Genomic DNA, 15,794 nt, shown 5'->3' with positions numbered 1-15,794 from the left:
GCAGTGTAAAGTTATTACCCAGTCCGCCCCTCCCTCAATGTGGAGAGGACATACACTAGCCTTTGGAAAGTGAGCTGAGATTTCCCAAGCACTTCAAGCAAAATACACTTTTTTAGTTAAGGTATAAAACAGATTTATTAACTACAGAAAGATACATTTTAAGTGATTATAAGTGGAAGGCCTAAAAGGGTCAGCAATGGTTACCAAAGAAAATAAAAGATAAGCACACAATCTACATCTTAAACCTTATTAAATGAGTCAGTATTTAGATCAAACAATTTTCTCAACCCACTGGATATTACAGTTCATAGTACACAGGTTTCTCCCTTAAACCTGGACCAGTCTCCTCAGTTGAAGTCTTCTGTCTTTCTGTGTTCTTGTTGCTTCCAGGGTAGGTGGGGGAGGAGAAAGGCAAAAGCATGATCCCACTGTCTCCTATTTTATATCCTCAGTCCATGTGGCTGGAAGACACTAGCCCAGGCATCCCTGGTGGGTTTTGCTGAGTCACAGGGTTGAGCAACGCCTCTGGTGGTCTTGTGCAACTGAGCCATAGAATTGAGCAATCTCCATTGTGTGGTGCTTGCAGGACTGTCACTGAATTGTAAATCCCTTGATCACAACTCCCCTGCTGATTAATGGTTATTTAACACCCTCCTGGGAGAGATTAGCAGTAGTGACTCAAAGTTACAATGTATTTCAGTAACAACTATACAGCAAAATCTCAAAACTTCATAAACACTAATGATATACATATTTGAACAAAACAATGGGTTTCAGCAGATCATGACCTTTCATAAAATATCTTTCATGGCATGCTTTGTATGAAATATCACAACCATATTTGAATGATGAATATGGGAGTTACAGGGTGCAATTTTGAGGTACAGTGTGTCACACCTCTTTTTTTTACTTAACAATTGAAAAAGAGACACTGAGCCAAACACACATATCTTTGCTTGCATTAGGACTTCCGAGTGTCATGGTAAAATAGCTCCCAACCCAATCTAGTGGAAGAAATGTTTTTATTTTCTTCACCCTCTTTAAATGTTTGTGAACGTTTAACACTGAAAGGTACTTCCTCTGTTCACAAAGATGTAAGCATTGAAAAGCTTCCTATCCTCTTCACATGCTGCATCCACACCTGGAGAGGAGATTTAGAACCTCTAACACACCCAGCAACTTTCCTGGTCTTCTTTGCTCATACAGATAAACAGCCAGCTAACAACAACAAAAAGAGAGAAATGTATGAGCGCTGATAATTGGCATGTGGGAGGCAGGTGTCACCTTTCTATGTCATGCAAGTTTTCTCTAATTGTTTTACAAGGGCAGATGAGAGATTGGTTTCAAGGATAAGAATGAGCTCCCCATTGCAGCTGAGCTGTTTAGTGGCTAGTGATTCATTTGATGTTTGGTAATTCAGCTTCCACAGAACTGGCACAAGGGCGCTGTGCCAGCTCCCAACATGGGGAGGGAGGAGGCATTCCAGGAGATGGGGAGGGAGTGGCAGCCCCAACACAACTTAGTGCAGCCCTCTGGCTGTTCTAACTTACACTTAGAGTGAGGTAGGTACCTATAGGGCCCCACAGTAGGAGGAACCCAAAGATGGCATAAAGGCACCTTTTCCCCAGCTCACTCTATTCCCACACTAGGCATAGAAATGGAGCAACTGCGAATCAGGGGCCCATTTGCTCCAAGGTAATTGAATATTCCTGCAGGTTACAGAGTAACTACCCTTGGTAGATGTAACTGGCTTCTAACTTGGGTTTTTAAAAGAAGTAACCTGACTGTAGCGACCTTTTCATGTTAGTTATTACATAGTTAATAATATGTATTAAGCCATGGTGTGATGCTTAAGTGTTACTCATCCCAAGAATTCAAGCATAAGACTATGCCAGCAAATAACCTTCAGGAGCATAACTATTTAGAATGATGCACTAAGGGCTCAGCAGCATGACCCTCCTTAAATAGAGCAGAGCCACCTGCATCTATTGACATTACTGACTATACATGTGGCTAACAGCATATGCACCTTACTCTTCATCACTCTAGAGCCAGCCAAATACAATGATGGCATGGTTTCATTAGGGTTTGTTTTTCTATTCCCAGGTCTGCTTGTAAAGCAACTAAGTTCTTAGAAGGATGCAATGCTTCCTATCACTGAAACACAGAGAGATTATTCAGATTACTGGACATTGATGAGCACTTCCATGGTGGAGGGATCTGCACCTACACCCTTCTGGCTTTGGCTTATTCTCATCTGCTCCATCTTGGATGCTGTTGCAAGTGGAATTGCCCTCTGGTTTTTCTGCCTTCACGCTCAACTGGACCCCCTGAGCATTCACATACTGAACCTGGCTGTTGCACATCTCCTGCGTTCTGTTGGTGATGCACTCCTGACTCTTATGTCAAACATGCCTTCTAATGAATTGGGTGGCAGTCAGTAAGTGTGACCTACAGCTTGGGAAACAATGCCAGCCTCTTTTTCATGCCAGCTATTAATCGGGAGAGGGCCACGTCACTGCTTTTCCAAGCACAGTTTAGGCACCTCCACCCAAAACAGTCCATCTTTTGTGCTTTGATGTGGGTCCTGTCCTCTTTGCTGACAGGAACAGAACATGCATTCTGCGTGAAGGTGACGCTGAGGAAGTGGGGGTGGGGGCACAGGAGTTTACAGAGGGCTGAGACACAATGTCAAAGAGTGGTCATCTTTATGAACATCCTATATCTGGTGGATTTTGTTACATTTATGGCCATGTAATTTGATGCTGTGTAGGCAGATCCAGCAAAGCACATGTATACCTCACTCAAAGCTCTATGTAGCCCTTACAGCTACAGCTGCAATGGTATCTGCTTTAGGCATTTCCCTCTGGGTGCTGGATTATGAGTTTGAACTCTTAGAATTTCCATATTTATCTTTTATGAGAGCAGCCACAGATAGCAGATGTTCAAGCAGCATCTCCCTGCTCTCATGTCACAAGTCAGAAGCAAAACAGCAAGGGGGAGATGGGAGTATCTCCAGTTTTATAACCGCCAGAGTTGAGCACAAACAGTGAATAGCCAGAGTCTGCTGGAAGATAACAAAAGGTCCAGATCTGACTATCACCCAGAGAGTTTGCTTATGAGATCTGTGCTGCTTATTGACAGGAAGAGGTCCAGTTAAGCTGTTCATTTACTTAGAATGATGCATAGTGGCATAGAAAAAACCCAAACTGGAATTTTTGCCCATGTGGTCTCTTGTGTGTAGAAGTAGCTAGTTCAAGCCAATCTGGCCCCAGATTGAACATTTATAAGAAAACAAGTTCTCAAGCCAATAAAGAGTCATCTGACATAACTGACAGAAGGAGAAACATGATTAATGAAGCTGTAAGTATAAAAGCTCTAAAACTGAGGAAAGGTTTACAAAAGTAGCAGCAGCTTAATTACTTCACTGCTGCCTAAAGTACCACTCATATGTGGCTAAAAACATCCTCAATGCACCTCTGTGTTCTTGGTACAGCCTGACAACTAATTGTGAACTTTCTTGGGTGGACTGTCTTAGTGTTTTGTACAGCACCAAGCACAATGGGCTCCACTGTGACAAAAATAATAAATAGTGATTTACCAGCAGTGGCACATAAAGGACCACCACAGTCAACCTCAGCAGCTAAGATGTCACAAAAAGCAAATTAATGTTCTGATGAGTGCACTAACCTAAGAAATAAGAAAAGACTGCCAGCAGTATATTGTACAGAGCTTAAAAACCACATCTGAAAATACAGTACGTCTTTTCACAACACCAATAGTAAAAGGGTTGAAAACCCATGCAATTTGGCTTGCAAGCAAACAGCACTGGATATGTATGCCCCTGACACGTGAACATTGTTATGCATCTGTTTTTAAACTCTGTTCTAATATAAACTGCTCTTATTATGGAACCAGTTCTTCTCAATGGCTTCCTTGGACCACTTAAGTGTTAGTCACAGCATACTTTATAGGGCCTGTATTTACAGCATAACTGCTGAGCAGCCCTGGAACTGATGAAGGCAATCATGGTTTGACTATACAGATTTATAGGTTTGTTCTGGATATGAAGGAGGTTCTAGGAACGAGAAGGTCTGCACTAAATAGAAGGGGGTAGTGTACTTTTCTGTTATTACTTCAGCACACAGACATGACGGACAGCGTAATCCTCCACAAATACCCCACCCGTATATCTTCAGTCACTGGCTGGTGTGTTTTTATGTAGTTGAAGGATTTGAATATTTTCATCCATAAGTTAATAAACCATTCAACCAGTGTCTTCCAAAGACCCCCATAAGCTAACATACTTTCCACTTTTATCTTTGCCTTTAGAGTTTGTTCTTACACTCGAATTGGAAGGTCTGAGCCTGGCTTGGTGCTTGGCTTGTTGAAGAATTCTCCCCTCCAGGCCAGCTGCAGAACTTCTCCCAAGAGCCTACTGCAGCAGACCACATAGTGCTCTTCTGACCCTGCAGAGGGGAGGCATGGATGGAAGGATCTAGGCAATGGATACCCAACCCCCAGTGCTCCTGTATCCCACCCTCCTTACGGTGGAGGGAGCTGAGTCCCTCCCCTATTCAGCTTCAACTTTCCACAGAAGAAACAAACTCTTCCTAGTATCTGAAGACCTTCCACACCTTAGAATTCCCAATCAATTTTAGATTGGGTTTTGTGCCAAGGGACGAGGAAATCCTGAAACTGATCCCTCTGAGATTAACAGTGTCCCTAGTCCCTGAGAAATGCTCATTATGACACACAGGCACCAAGGCCAGAAGTAAAAGCTGTTTTCCTTCGAAAGACTTACACGATTGTTGGGCTTACCAAATTTCAGAGTAGAGGACAGCAGTCCTTGGCCTGAAGCCCACTCACTCATCCATATCAGAAAAACTGATCAACATAGCACATGTTACTGTCAGGCACTCTCCTGCAACGTGTGCTTAAAAATACACACAGAGAAGTCACCTGACTTATTTTGTTGCCTTTGAAAACCTTTCAGGAGCCTGCAGAATTATTTCTCCATCAGTTTTGTCCTTTTCCATCTGGCAAACAGCAATAACCCCCCTTTCCCTCAGTTGAAATGGAATTAAAGTTAAAGTAGCTCTTCTATTTAACAATTTCCAAAAAACACAACATGAACCTGTGTACACCAGCCTTTTTAACAGCAACACAACACTTGGAATAGAACTGGTTTATTAATGTTGTTGAAGAATAAACAGGGAACAAGATAAAAGTCCCATCAAAACAGTGGATTCTCTGTTCCACTTGCACCTGAAGAAGAGGTAGTACTTCTTTAATAAATATATTTAAAAAAAAAAAAAAAGGAGGATTTTCCCCTTCAGATTTGATTCCTAAAACCTAACGGTCTCCTTAAACACAGATTTTTTTTGTGATTGAAGGCAAACAAAAAACCATTGTTAAATGCCTTTTACTGACCATCACTATATTAGCAATGTAAGGAAAAAAACACAACAGACATCCTGGTGTAGAGCACAAAGATAGGAAAGATGTCCTTGAGATTTTTCCAGAAGATAATCTTTTACATGGCATACCATTGAGGTCCTCCAAACACAAAGGCCAAAAGAGACCATGATGCCACAATCCCACAAATTCTGCAAGAAGAAGAAAGTTAAAATGTCATTAGGCTATTTCATAATCACACAACTAATCCCAAATGTAAAGTGAGACTACTCCCTGAGCTGGGTCAGAGCTAATATTCTCCCTCCATCTGCACCACTATATCACTGGATTAACAAAGCATAGAAATTTTAATCTGTAATTGTCCCTGATATTCCAGAATTGAACTTTCAACACAGCTTTACCCTTCCCCACACTTGGTATTCCAGTACTGGGCTTCAGAAATCAGCATCTGTCAATTATGGTTTGGTGATGGCCACAAGGAAACATTTCCTTGGTGATCCAAGTCAAGATTGGAATCCAGAGACGGAAGATCATTTACACAGTGACCATTCTAAACCACCGCATAAAGCCTGCTTCTGAATGACATGTTTTCATGATGGATCTACAGTGTAACATTACTTAAAAGTAATTAACTGTTTCTCATACAAAGATGCAGGGCAAGCTAGTTCAGGGGGGAATATTATTCTTGACTCACAGCAGAAAGCACATGAGAGCATCGTCACTTACTGTAGCAAGCAGTTCACTTGTGGTGAGTGTCTCCAGTGGTGATAGAGTGAAATCCGCAGATTGGGGTGAGCTTTATAATCTCGCAGAACAACCCTGACACTACGAAATAAATCATAATTACATTAGATACATCTTGCATGCGGCTCTTATTGCATTCTGAGGCTTGGGACATGAATCCCCTTAACTAAAAGTCAGCAGGACTGGAGTAAGAGGGCAAATAGGGGCAGCAGGGGGAGAGGATGAGAGGGTAAAGAATTAGAATTTTGATCACTTACTCCTTAAACTTATTGGAGAGCAACAGAAATTGGTTCTCGGTCAGTCGTCTGACATCAAACTTGCACAGAGCTTTTAATATTTGATAGATCTGTTCTTCATCCACCCCAGGCCACCCCCGAACACTGGCAATCAGAAGAGGTGGACGTTGGCTAGGGACATCTGTGCCAGAGAAATTCTGGAAGACGATGAAGTGAAATTAAGCCAGAGACTCTCAAATTTAATCCACATCTGACTGTGGAAATACTAAAAGTGTTATTTAAGATAATTAAACACAACAGGCAAAAAGTGACATAGTGACTAAGCAATACCCACCTGTACAATACAAAGGAGTATTTTTTCATCTTCGGGCTCTTGTGGGCATGAACCATGAGAGCAAAACTTAAGTCACCAGAATGCATGTGAAAACAAAAATTCAAGGCAACAACCTATCCTCTAACAAACTGTAGGAATCAGAAGCCTGGAAGTAGGGATACCTTAATACAAATAAGTATCTTTGAATGCTTCCTGTATTTCCATCTCATTATAGGTGCTGAAATGGGGGAAAAGGCATCTTGGCTGCAGTTAAAAAGACTATGGGCTTGTCTTCATTATGGCACTAAATTAGTGATATGCAGTCGATGCCATGGCGTCAATTTAGCAGGTCTGGTGAAGATGCAGTAAGTCGATAGGAGAGCGGTCTCCCGTCAACATAATTAATCCACCTCAACGAGACGCAGAAGCGATGTCAACATTTCCCGCTGACATAGCACGGTGTAGATACCACGTTAAGTCGATGTAAATTACATCACTCGGGGGGTGGGGGGCAGTTTGTTTTTTTTTTTACACCCAGAGCAATGTAACTTACTTTGACTCACGCAGTGGTGTAGACAAGGCCCCAGGTCATTTGTAACTGGTGACAAAATGAATATAAATAACAGGGTAAAAATTCAGCACAACTGTTTTTTTTAAAATGCTATTTGGACTGACACTGAGAAGTCACCCGCAGATGAAGATCCAGACACCAGCTGGCATTTTCTTTCACTCATGTGAGTGAGCAGATAGCCTACTAGCTTATCCACCTGGGGATTCAGATACAATGAGGATAAACATGATGCACTTTAAACTCACGATTTTTGAAACGCCAGCTCGGATCAGATTCACTTGGTTCAGGTACTTGGTTAATGCATTGAGATATTGAGAGAAAGAGGGACCATTCTCCAGCGTGTCACTATGTAGGAAAACAAAATAAAAAAAATAATTCAGTGATCTACACTAGAGGGAAACGGCACAGTACTACAGCTTTAAGGAACTCCTAGCTACAGCAGACCTTTAAGGGAACAGGTGCAGGGGAAGTATGAAGGATTTATTTATTTAAAATATGAATATAGTGCTGGTAAAAGGAAACAGATTAACAGTCTTGCAGTAAGAAGAAAAGGAGTACTTGTGGCACCTTAGAGACTAACCAATTTATTTGAGCATGAGCTTTCGTGAGCTACAGCTCACTTCATCAGATGTTTACCGTGGAAACTGCAGCAGACTTTATATACACACAGAGAATATGAAACAATACCTCCTCCCACCCCACTATTGTTTCATATTCTCTGTGTGTATATAAAGTCTGCTGCAGTTTCCACGGTAAACATCTGATGAAGTGAGCTGTAGCTCACGAAAGCTCATGCTCAAATAAATTGGTTAGTCTCTAAGGTGCCACAAGTACTCCTTTTCTTTTTGCGAATACAGACTAACACGGCTGTTCCTCTGAAACCAGTCTTGCAGTACGAACTCCTCTGTGTACAGAACAGATACAGCACATACATGGCAAATCAAGCTTCCCCAGAACCCCCCTGCCAGTGTACCTCAATCATAACAGAGGGAAAGACCACATCTACTGGTGCAAGGATAGTGCTGTTTCAACACCCATTTAACACCCTTGTTATTCTCAACAGAAGCCAACAAGTGTACCAAACAGTGGGAAGGGGACAAACATTCACTAGGAACTTGACTGAAGCCATCAGTTCATTTCCCCATAGCTGTCAGATGGTAAGACCATTTGGTCACAACCAGACTGAGCTGGATTTGAAACAATGACCAAAAGAAGGAATGATGCACAATTTCATTACCAGCCTCCCAGGCCATCAAACCCCTCAAGATTATTTTTTTAAACAAGGTTTCAGCCTTGGGACAAAAACTCTAACTTGCAGCTTTATAAAACAACAAGTTAATTACTTGGAGTAGTCGCATTTTGAATAATGTTTTATTCAAAAACCGGACAAAGTTGTTGAACAGAAAATCACAAGCTGACAGCTATTTTCTAAAAGAGCTATGATTGCAAGGTAATTCCCAAGGCAAAGAAGTTCATAAACACCACTCACCATGGCATCCTGCCTAGGAGCAAGTGGGCTAATTTCAAAAGAACTAAAAGGAGGAACAATGAAGAGGTGACATTACAAGAGTGCAGAAGCAAAAGCTAAGCAAATGTTCAATTTTAAAGAACTATATATATGAATAATTTGGCAGTTTATCGTTAAGTAACGAGTACCTGTATTACCTACTATTGAATGAAAATGGTTACAGTGGAAGAAAAGCAATTCTTGAATTCTAACAGTTAAACCTTTAAGAAATGTCAGGTTTTACCTGATCCACAAAGAAATGCATCATAGGCTGCCTCATGGGGAGATTTCTTGTCAGCTAAGAGTCCAAAAAATGGAAAATAAATTAAAGCATCTCTAGAACACTGTGCAAACTACTTTGGGTCAAAATAATCCTTCTCTCACTAGGCATCAGATTACCCACAGTTTTCCTCTCTCATCTTTACACTTCTTACTATTTCTAACCCTCCCCCCTCACAGAATCCCTATACCCCTGCAGTCTCTGCTGCTCCTCAGCTTTCAAAATGACACTACCAAGGAGGCAACAGTTAGACCAGTGGCTGAAGAAAAGATGGCATCACATTTAAAGGTTTATTAGAGCAAACTTGCATTTATAAAAGGTCGGGATTGGAGTTAAAGGTGTGAATGGACAGGTTCCCCAGCACATGTTCATTTTGCCACACAGCTTCATTTCTGCCTTGCATTTGGATTCCCATGGAATAAAACAAAGAGTCTTTATAGAGAAATGAAAATTTGCTTCATTGCACAGAACATACCATATTTTGAACAGTCACTTGCATGGGCAATCACCGGACACGTGGGGTTGGTGGGATTTAGGTCACTGTTGAAGAAAATTTGAAGTGTAAATTTTCATTCTTCCCCTATGCCTAAGGGTGGGAGAAATTTTTCAGCAAACACTCTTGCCCCGTCGGAGTAATTCCTATGGCTTTCCATTTTTAACACAACTGCTAAAGAGATTTCTTAAAAGAAGTTTCTCTACCATTAAGGAATAAAATCATATCATTACAAAAGCAGTGCAAGCAACAATTTAACTGTTTAATTTTCACCAACAACAAAGGAAGTCATATGGCTCAAATCTCTGCAGGCTACTTTGAAAATTTATCCCAGAAGTTTCAAATCTTAGCTCTTGACTGATATTTGGGAGAAAAGAAACACGGGGGGGGGGGGGGGGGAGAGAGCATATGACATAGTCCAGAAGTACCAATTTGTGTCAGAGGGATCTGCATAAATCCACACACAGAGATTAGGAGCCAGGCAAGTTTGTGGCATGAAAACAAAGTATATGGAGTTCACAAATGTAGGAGCCTTCTACCCTGCACAATACACCCGAAGTAGATTTGTGCTTGTGGCTGCCTCTTCTAGACTCAAGTATCCTAAAGGCTTTCTGCACATCTCCCCACTTTACCAATTTACAGATTCTTGTCCCTGACCAAAGATTACAATAAAAATCAGAAGGGATTATAATCTCTTAACTAAAACTAGTTGAAGAAAACTAGAAGAAAGCTGCTTCAGACCTTGAAGGTTGGTTCTTTTCCCTGCCCATTTGGCTGTGTGTATGCCCTCACTCCACACACTGGTCCAACAGACAAGACTTCCACTGAGATCTAAAAGCAGGCTAGTTCAAAGTTCCCTCCCTCACTCCATGCTCCCAATACTGTAACTCGTATTTGGTAAAGACAGTTATATGCAGGGGAGACATCAGAAGGCAGCATAGGGAATCTTATTCCAGTTGTGAAAAAGATCCTTTAACATCTGACTGTGCAAGGAGAACATGAGTTTGGGCAGCAGGATTCTCCTAATCTGTTTTGAACTATAAAAAAAAATAGTAGTCCCTACCTAAAGCCAATCACACTGCCTTTAATGGCTTCCCTTACATCAGTGACTGCAGAGACAAATAGGGACCCATGCAGCTGCATACCCGTGAATGCTCTCCTTACTGGAAACTAATCCCCACATGCTGCACTCTGTGTGTATCTGCTGATATTGTATACACTACACAGAATGTGTTCAAGTGCAGCAGAGTGTTTTACTTGCATAAAAAAGTGTGAATAAGGATGAGTAAAGACAGACTAGTCCAAGGAGATGTGCTGACTGACTGGCTCTGGAGGGAAGGCTGTTTTGATGCAGGGCTTTTGGAGAAGGCAATAAAGAGGGTAAAAATTAGGATTCTTGAAGTCACCCAGAACAAGAGTTCCCAACTTCCCAACAATTCTGGGTATCCACAGTTTGAAAAAGACTACGAAAAAGCAGAACGTCTTAGGAAGAGAAGTTAGTGAGGTTAGTATAATAAAAGGTGCCTGCCTGAGAGCACTCATATCCTCCATTTATCCACATAGCAGATCCAGTACAAACAGTAGCAACACAAGGCTCTCACCATATCTCCTGGCATGGTGTTTTGCCTGTGGAAGGAACACATCTATAGAAAAGGAGAATTATAGTGTCCAGTCCTTACACTCTACCCATTCTTCTAACAAGAGTGCCATTTGTAATGTGGACACATGTCTGCTAAGAGCCAAACTGAGGGCTTGTCTCCACTTACTGGTGGATCGATGCTGCAGCGATCAATCCACCAGGGGTCGATTTAACATGTCTAGTGAAGACCCGCTAAATCGACTGCAGATCGCTCTCCTGTCGATTCCGGTACTCCATTGGAACGAGAAGAGTAAGGGGAGTCGATGGGAGAGCATCTCCAGTCAACATAACATGGTGTGGACCCCACGGTAAGTAATCTAAGCTACATCAACTTCAGTTACACTACAAAACGTAACTCAAATTGCATAGCTTAGGTCAGCTTTCCCCTGTAGTGTAGACCTGTCCTGAGATTACAAATTTATTCCACTTAAGACCCTGTGCAGCAGTGAGATAGTATTAAGTTACTGCCAATCCCAGCCCTAACCCAAATTCAAGATCAGGGAAATAATGGTAGAAAGCTTCAGAGCCCATTATCAATCCTCTAAACAATCCTATCCTCTAGAAGTCAGCATACGACCTAGTTTGCCATATATGTTTCTACATCAGAATCTACATCAGAAGTTTCCATCCTAATTTAATACTGGCTGAATAATTCAAACGGAGGCATTTTAAACAATTTACTGACTATTAACTTGATAGGTTTATAGGTAGTACTTCCTCTGATATTAAAGCCAGGTTAGAAAGGAGGGAAATTGGTTGAACAATCTCAACCCACAGTGCAGCAGAAAAAAAAAAAAGTATAAAAATATTGCACGACTGACTTTTGAAATACCCTTTCCAAGATGAAAAGGAGTGCTTCTGGCACTTTAGAGACTAACAAATTTATTTGAGCATAAGCTTTCGTGAGCTACAGCTCACTTCATCGGATGCATTCAGTGGAAAATACAGGTGGGAGATTTATATACATAGAGAACATGAAACAATGGGTGTTATCATACACACTGTAACGAGAGTGATCACTTAAGGTGAGCTATTACCAGCAGGAGAACGGGGGGGAGGGGGGGAAAGGGGAACCTTTTCTAGTGATAATCAAGGTGGGCCATTTCCAGCAGTTGACAAGAACGTCTGAGGAACAGTGAGGGGTGAGGGGCGGAATAAACAAGGGGAAATAGTTTTACTTTGTGTAATGACCCATCTACTCCCAGTCTCTAGTCAAGCCTCAGTTAATTCTATCCAGTTTGCAAATTAATTCCAATTCAGCAGTCTCTCGTTGGAGTCTGTTTTTGAAGTTTTTTTGTTGAAGAATTGCAACTTTTAGGTCTGTAATCGAGTGACCAAAGAGATTGAAGTATTCTCAGACTGGTTTTTGAATGTTATAATTCTTGACGTCTGATTTGTGTCCATTTATTCTTTTACGGAGAGACTGTCCAGTTTGACCAATGTACATGGCAGAGGGGCATTGCTGGCACATGATGGCATATATCACATTGGTGGATGTGCAGGTGAACGAGCCTCTGATAGTGTGGCTGATGTGATTAGGCCCTATGATGGTGTCCCCTGAATAGATATGTGGACACAGTTGGCAACGGGCTTTGTTGCAAGGATAGGTTCCTGGGTTAGTGGTTCTGTTGTGTGGTATGTGGTTGCTGGTGAGTATTTGCTTCAGGTTGGGGGGCTGTCTGTAAGCAAGGACTGGCCTGTCTCCCAAGATCTGTGAGAGTTTTGGGTCGTCCTTCAGGATAGGTTGGAGATCCTTGATGATGCATTGGAGAGGTTGGGGGCTGAAGGTGATGGCTAGTGGCGTTGTGTTATTTTCTTTGTTGGGCCTGCCCTGTAGTAGGTGACTTCTGGGTACTCATCTGGCTCTGTCAATCTGTTTCTTCACTTCAGCAGGTGGGTACTGTAGTTGTAAGAATGCTTGATAGAGATCTTGTAAGGTGTTTCTCTCTGTCTGAGGGGTTGGAGCAAATGTGGTTGTATCGTAGAGCTTGGCTGTAGACAATGGATTGTGTGGTGTGGTCTGGATGAAAGCTGGAGGCATGTAGGTAGGGATAGCAGTTAGTAGGTTTCCAGAATAGGGTGCCGTTTATGTGACCATTGCTTATTAGCACCGTAATGTCCAGAAAGTGGATCTCTTGTATGGACTGGTCCAGGCTGAGGTTGATGGTGGGATGGAAATTGTTGAAATCATGGTGGAATTCCTCAAGGGCTTCTTTTCCATGGGTCCAGATGATGAAGATGTAATCAATGTAGCGTAAGTAGAGTAGGGGCATTAGGGGACAAGAGCTGAGGAAGCGTTGTTCTAAGTCAGCCATAAAAATGTTGGCATACTGTGGGGCATTGTGGGTACCCATAGCAGTGCCGCTGATTTGAAGGTATACATTGTCCCCAAATGTAAAATAGTTATGGGTGAGGACAAAGTCACAAAGTTCAGCCACCAGGTTTGCCATGACATTATCGGGGATACTGTTCCTGACGGCTTGTAGTCCATCTTTGTGTGGAATGTTGGTGTAGAGGGCTTCTACATCCATAGTGATCAGGATGGTGTTTTCAGGAAGATCACCGATGGATTGTAGTTTCCTCAGGAAGTCAGTGGTGTCTCGAAGACAGCTGGGAGTGCTGGTAGCATAGGGCCTGAGGAGGGAATCTACGTAGCCAGACAATCCTGCTGTCAGGGTGCCAATGCCTGAGATGATGGGGCGTCCAGGATTTCCAGATTTATGGATCTTGGATAGCAGACAGAATACCCCAGGTCGGGGTTCCAGGGGTGTGTCTGTGCGTATTTGTTCTTGTGCTTTTTCAGGGAGTTTCTTGAGCAAATGTTGTAGTTTCTTTTGGTAACCCTCAGTGGGATCAGAGGGTAATGGCTTGTAGAAAGTGGTGTTGGAGAGCTGCCTAGCAGCCTCTTGTTCATATTCCGACCTATTCATGATGACGACAGCACCTCCTTTGTCAGCCTTTTTGATTATGATGTCAGAGTTGTTTCTGAGGCTGTGGATGGCACTGTGTTCTGCACGGCTGAGGTTATGGGGCAAGTGATGCTACTTTTCCACAATTTCAGCCTGTGCATGTCGGTGGAAGCACTCTATGTAGAAGTCCAGTCTGTTGTTTCGACCTTCAGGAGCAGTCCACCCAGAATCCTATACCGGAAACCTGCTGACCGCTATTCCTACCTACATGCCTCCAGCTTTCATCCAGACCACACCACACCACATGATCCATTGTCTACAACCAAGCTCTATGATACAAGCGCATTTGCTCCAACCCCTCAGACAGAGAGAAACACCTTACAAGATCTCTATCAAGCATTCTTACAACTACAATACCCACCTGCTGAAGTGAAGAAACAGATTGACAGAGCCAGAAGAGTACCCAGAAGTCACCTGCTACAGGACAGGCCCAACAAAGAAAATAACACAACGCCACTAGCCATCACCTTCAGCCCCCAACCTCTCCAATGCATCATCAAGGATCTCCAACCTATCCTGAAGGACGACCCAAAACTCTCACAGATCTTGGGAGACAGGCCAGTCCTTGCTTACAGACAGCTCCCCAACCTGAAGCAAATACTCACCAGCAACCACACGCCACACAACAGAACCACTAACCCAGGAACCTATCCTTGCAACAAAGCCCGTTGCCAACTGTGTCCACATATCTATTCAGGGGACACCATCATAGGGCCTAATCACATCAGCCACACTATCAGAGGCTCGTTCACCTGCACATCCACCAATGTGATATATGCCATCATGTGCCAGCAATGCCCCTCTGCCATGTACATTGGTCAAACTGGACAGTCTCTCCGTAAAAGAATAAATGGACACAAATCAGACGTCAAGAATTATAACATTCAAAAACCAGTCTGAGAATACTTCAATCTCTTTGGTCACTCGATTACAGACCTAAAAGTTGCAATTCTTCAACAAAAAAACTTCAAAAACAGACTCCAACGAGAGACTGCTGAATTGGAATTAATTTGCAAACTGGATAGAATTAACTGAGGCTTGACTAGAGACTGGGAGTAGATGGGTCATTACACAAAGTAAAACTATTTCCCCTTGTTTATTCCGCCCCTCACCCCTCACTGTTCCTCAGACGTTCTTGTCAACTGCTGGAAATGGCCCACCTTGATTATCACTAGAAAAGGTTCCCCTTTCCCCCCCTCCCCTCCGTTCTCCTGCTGGTAATAGCTCACCTTAAGTGATCACTCTTGTTACAGTGTGTATGATAACACCCATTGTTTCATGTTCTCTATGTATATAAATCTCCCACCTGTATTTTCCACTGAATGCATCCGATGAAGTGAGCTGTAGCTCACGAAAGCTTATGCTCAAATAAATTTGTGAGTCTCTAAGGTGCCACAAGTACTCCTTTTCTTTTTGCGAATACAGACTAACACGGCTGCTACTCTGAAACCTTCCCAAGATGATTCATGGACCAGCTGGTAGGGCTCAAATTCCCAGAATTCAATGCTCACCTGCACAGGATTTCATAAATTTCTAGGAGGTTAGATGCTCGTGGAAACTGAAATTCCTGTAAGAAAACAAGGCAAGATATTTCTGATGTGCTGTGATGTTTTGGAAGAAAGGA

General features: G+C 42.5%; 1 protein-coding gene across 4 annotated transcripts in view; it reads right to left on the bottom strand.

Annotated features, from left to right (window-relative positions):
* Positions 1-147: 147 nt before the first annotated feature.
* Positions 148-15,794, bottom strand: part of PNLDC1 (PARN like ribonuclease domain containing exonuclease 1) — a 28,712-nt gene continuing 13,065 nt past the window's right edge. For 2 of the 4 annotated variants that reach the window (XM_048844096.2, XM_075126844.1), the window contains 9 exons: positions 15,682-15,737; positions 9,545-9,609; positions 9,034-9,087; positions 8,772-8,814; positions 7,528-7,627; positions 6,420-6,595; positions 6,145-6,243; positions 5,550-5,609; positions 148-1,218 (listed from right to left, as the gene is read on the bottom strand). In XM_048844096.2, coding sequence (XP_048700053.1) covers positions 1,164-1,218; positions 5,550-5,609; positions 6,145-6,243; positions 6,420-6,595; positions 7,528-7,627; positions 8,772-8,814; positions 9,034-9,087; positions 9,545-9,609; positions 15,682-15,737 — 708 coding nt within the window. In that variant the 3' untranslated portion in view covers positions 148-1,163. Of the gene's footprint in view, positions 1,219-5,173; positions 5,610-6,144; positions 6,244-6,419; positions 6,596-7,527; positions 7,628-8,771; positions 8,815-9,033; positions 9,088-9,544; positions 9,610-15,681; positions 15,738-15,794 lie in introns of those variants that run through there. The other 2 variants (XM_048844097.2, XM_075126845.1) reach the window with 2 other exon arrangements.

This window comes from Caretta caretta, chromosome 3 (genome assembly GCF_965140235.1).
Source record: "Caretta caretta isolate rCarCar2 chromosome 3, rCarCar1.hap1, whole genome shotgun sequence".
Taxonomy (NCBI): Eukaryota; Metazoa; Chordata; order Testudines; family Cheloniidae; genus Caretta; species Caretta caretta.
Note: the sequence above shows the minus strand (reverse complement) of the source record. Positions and strands in the feature narration are given on the sequence as shown.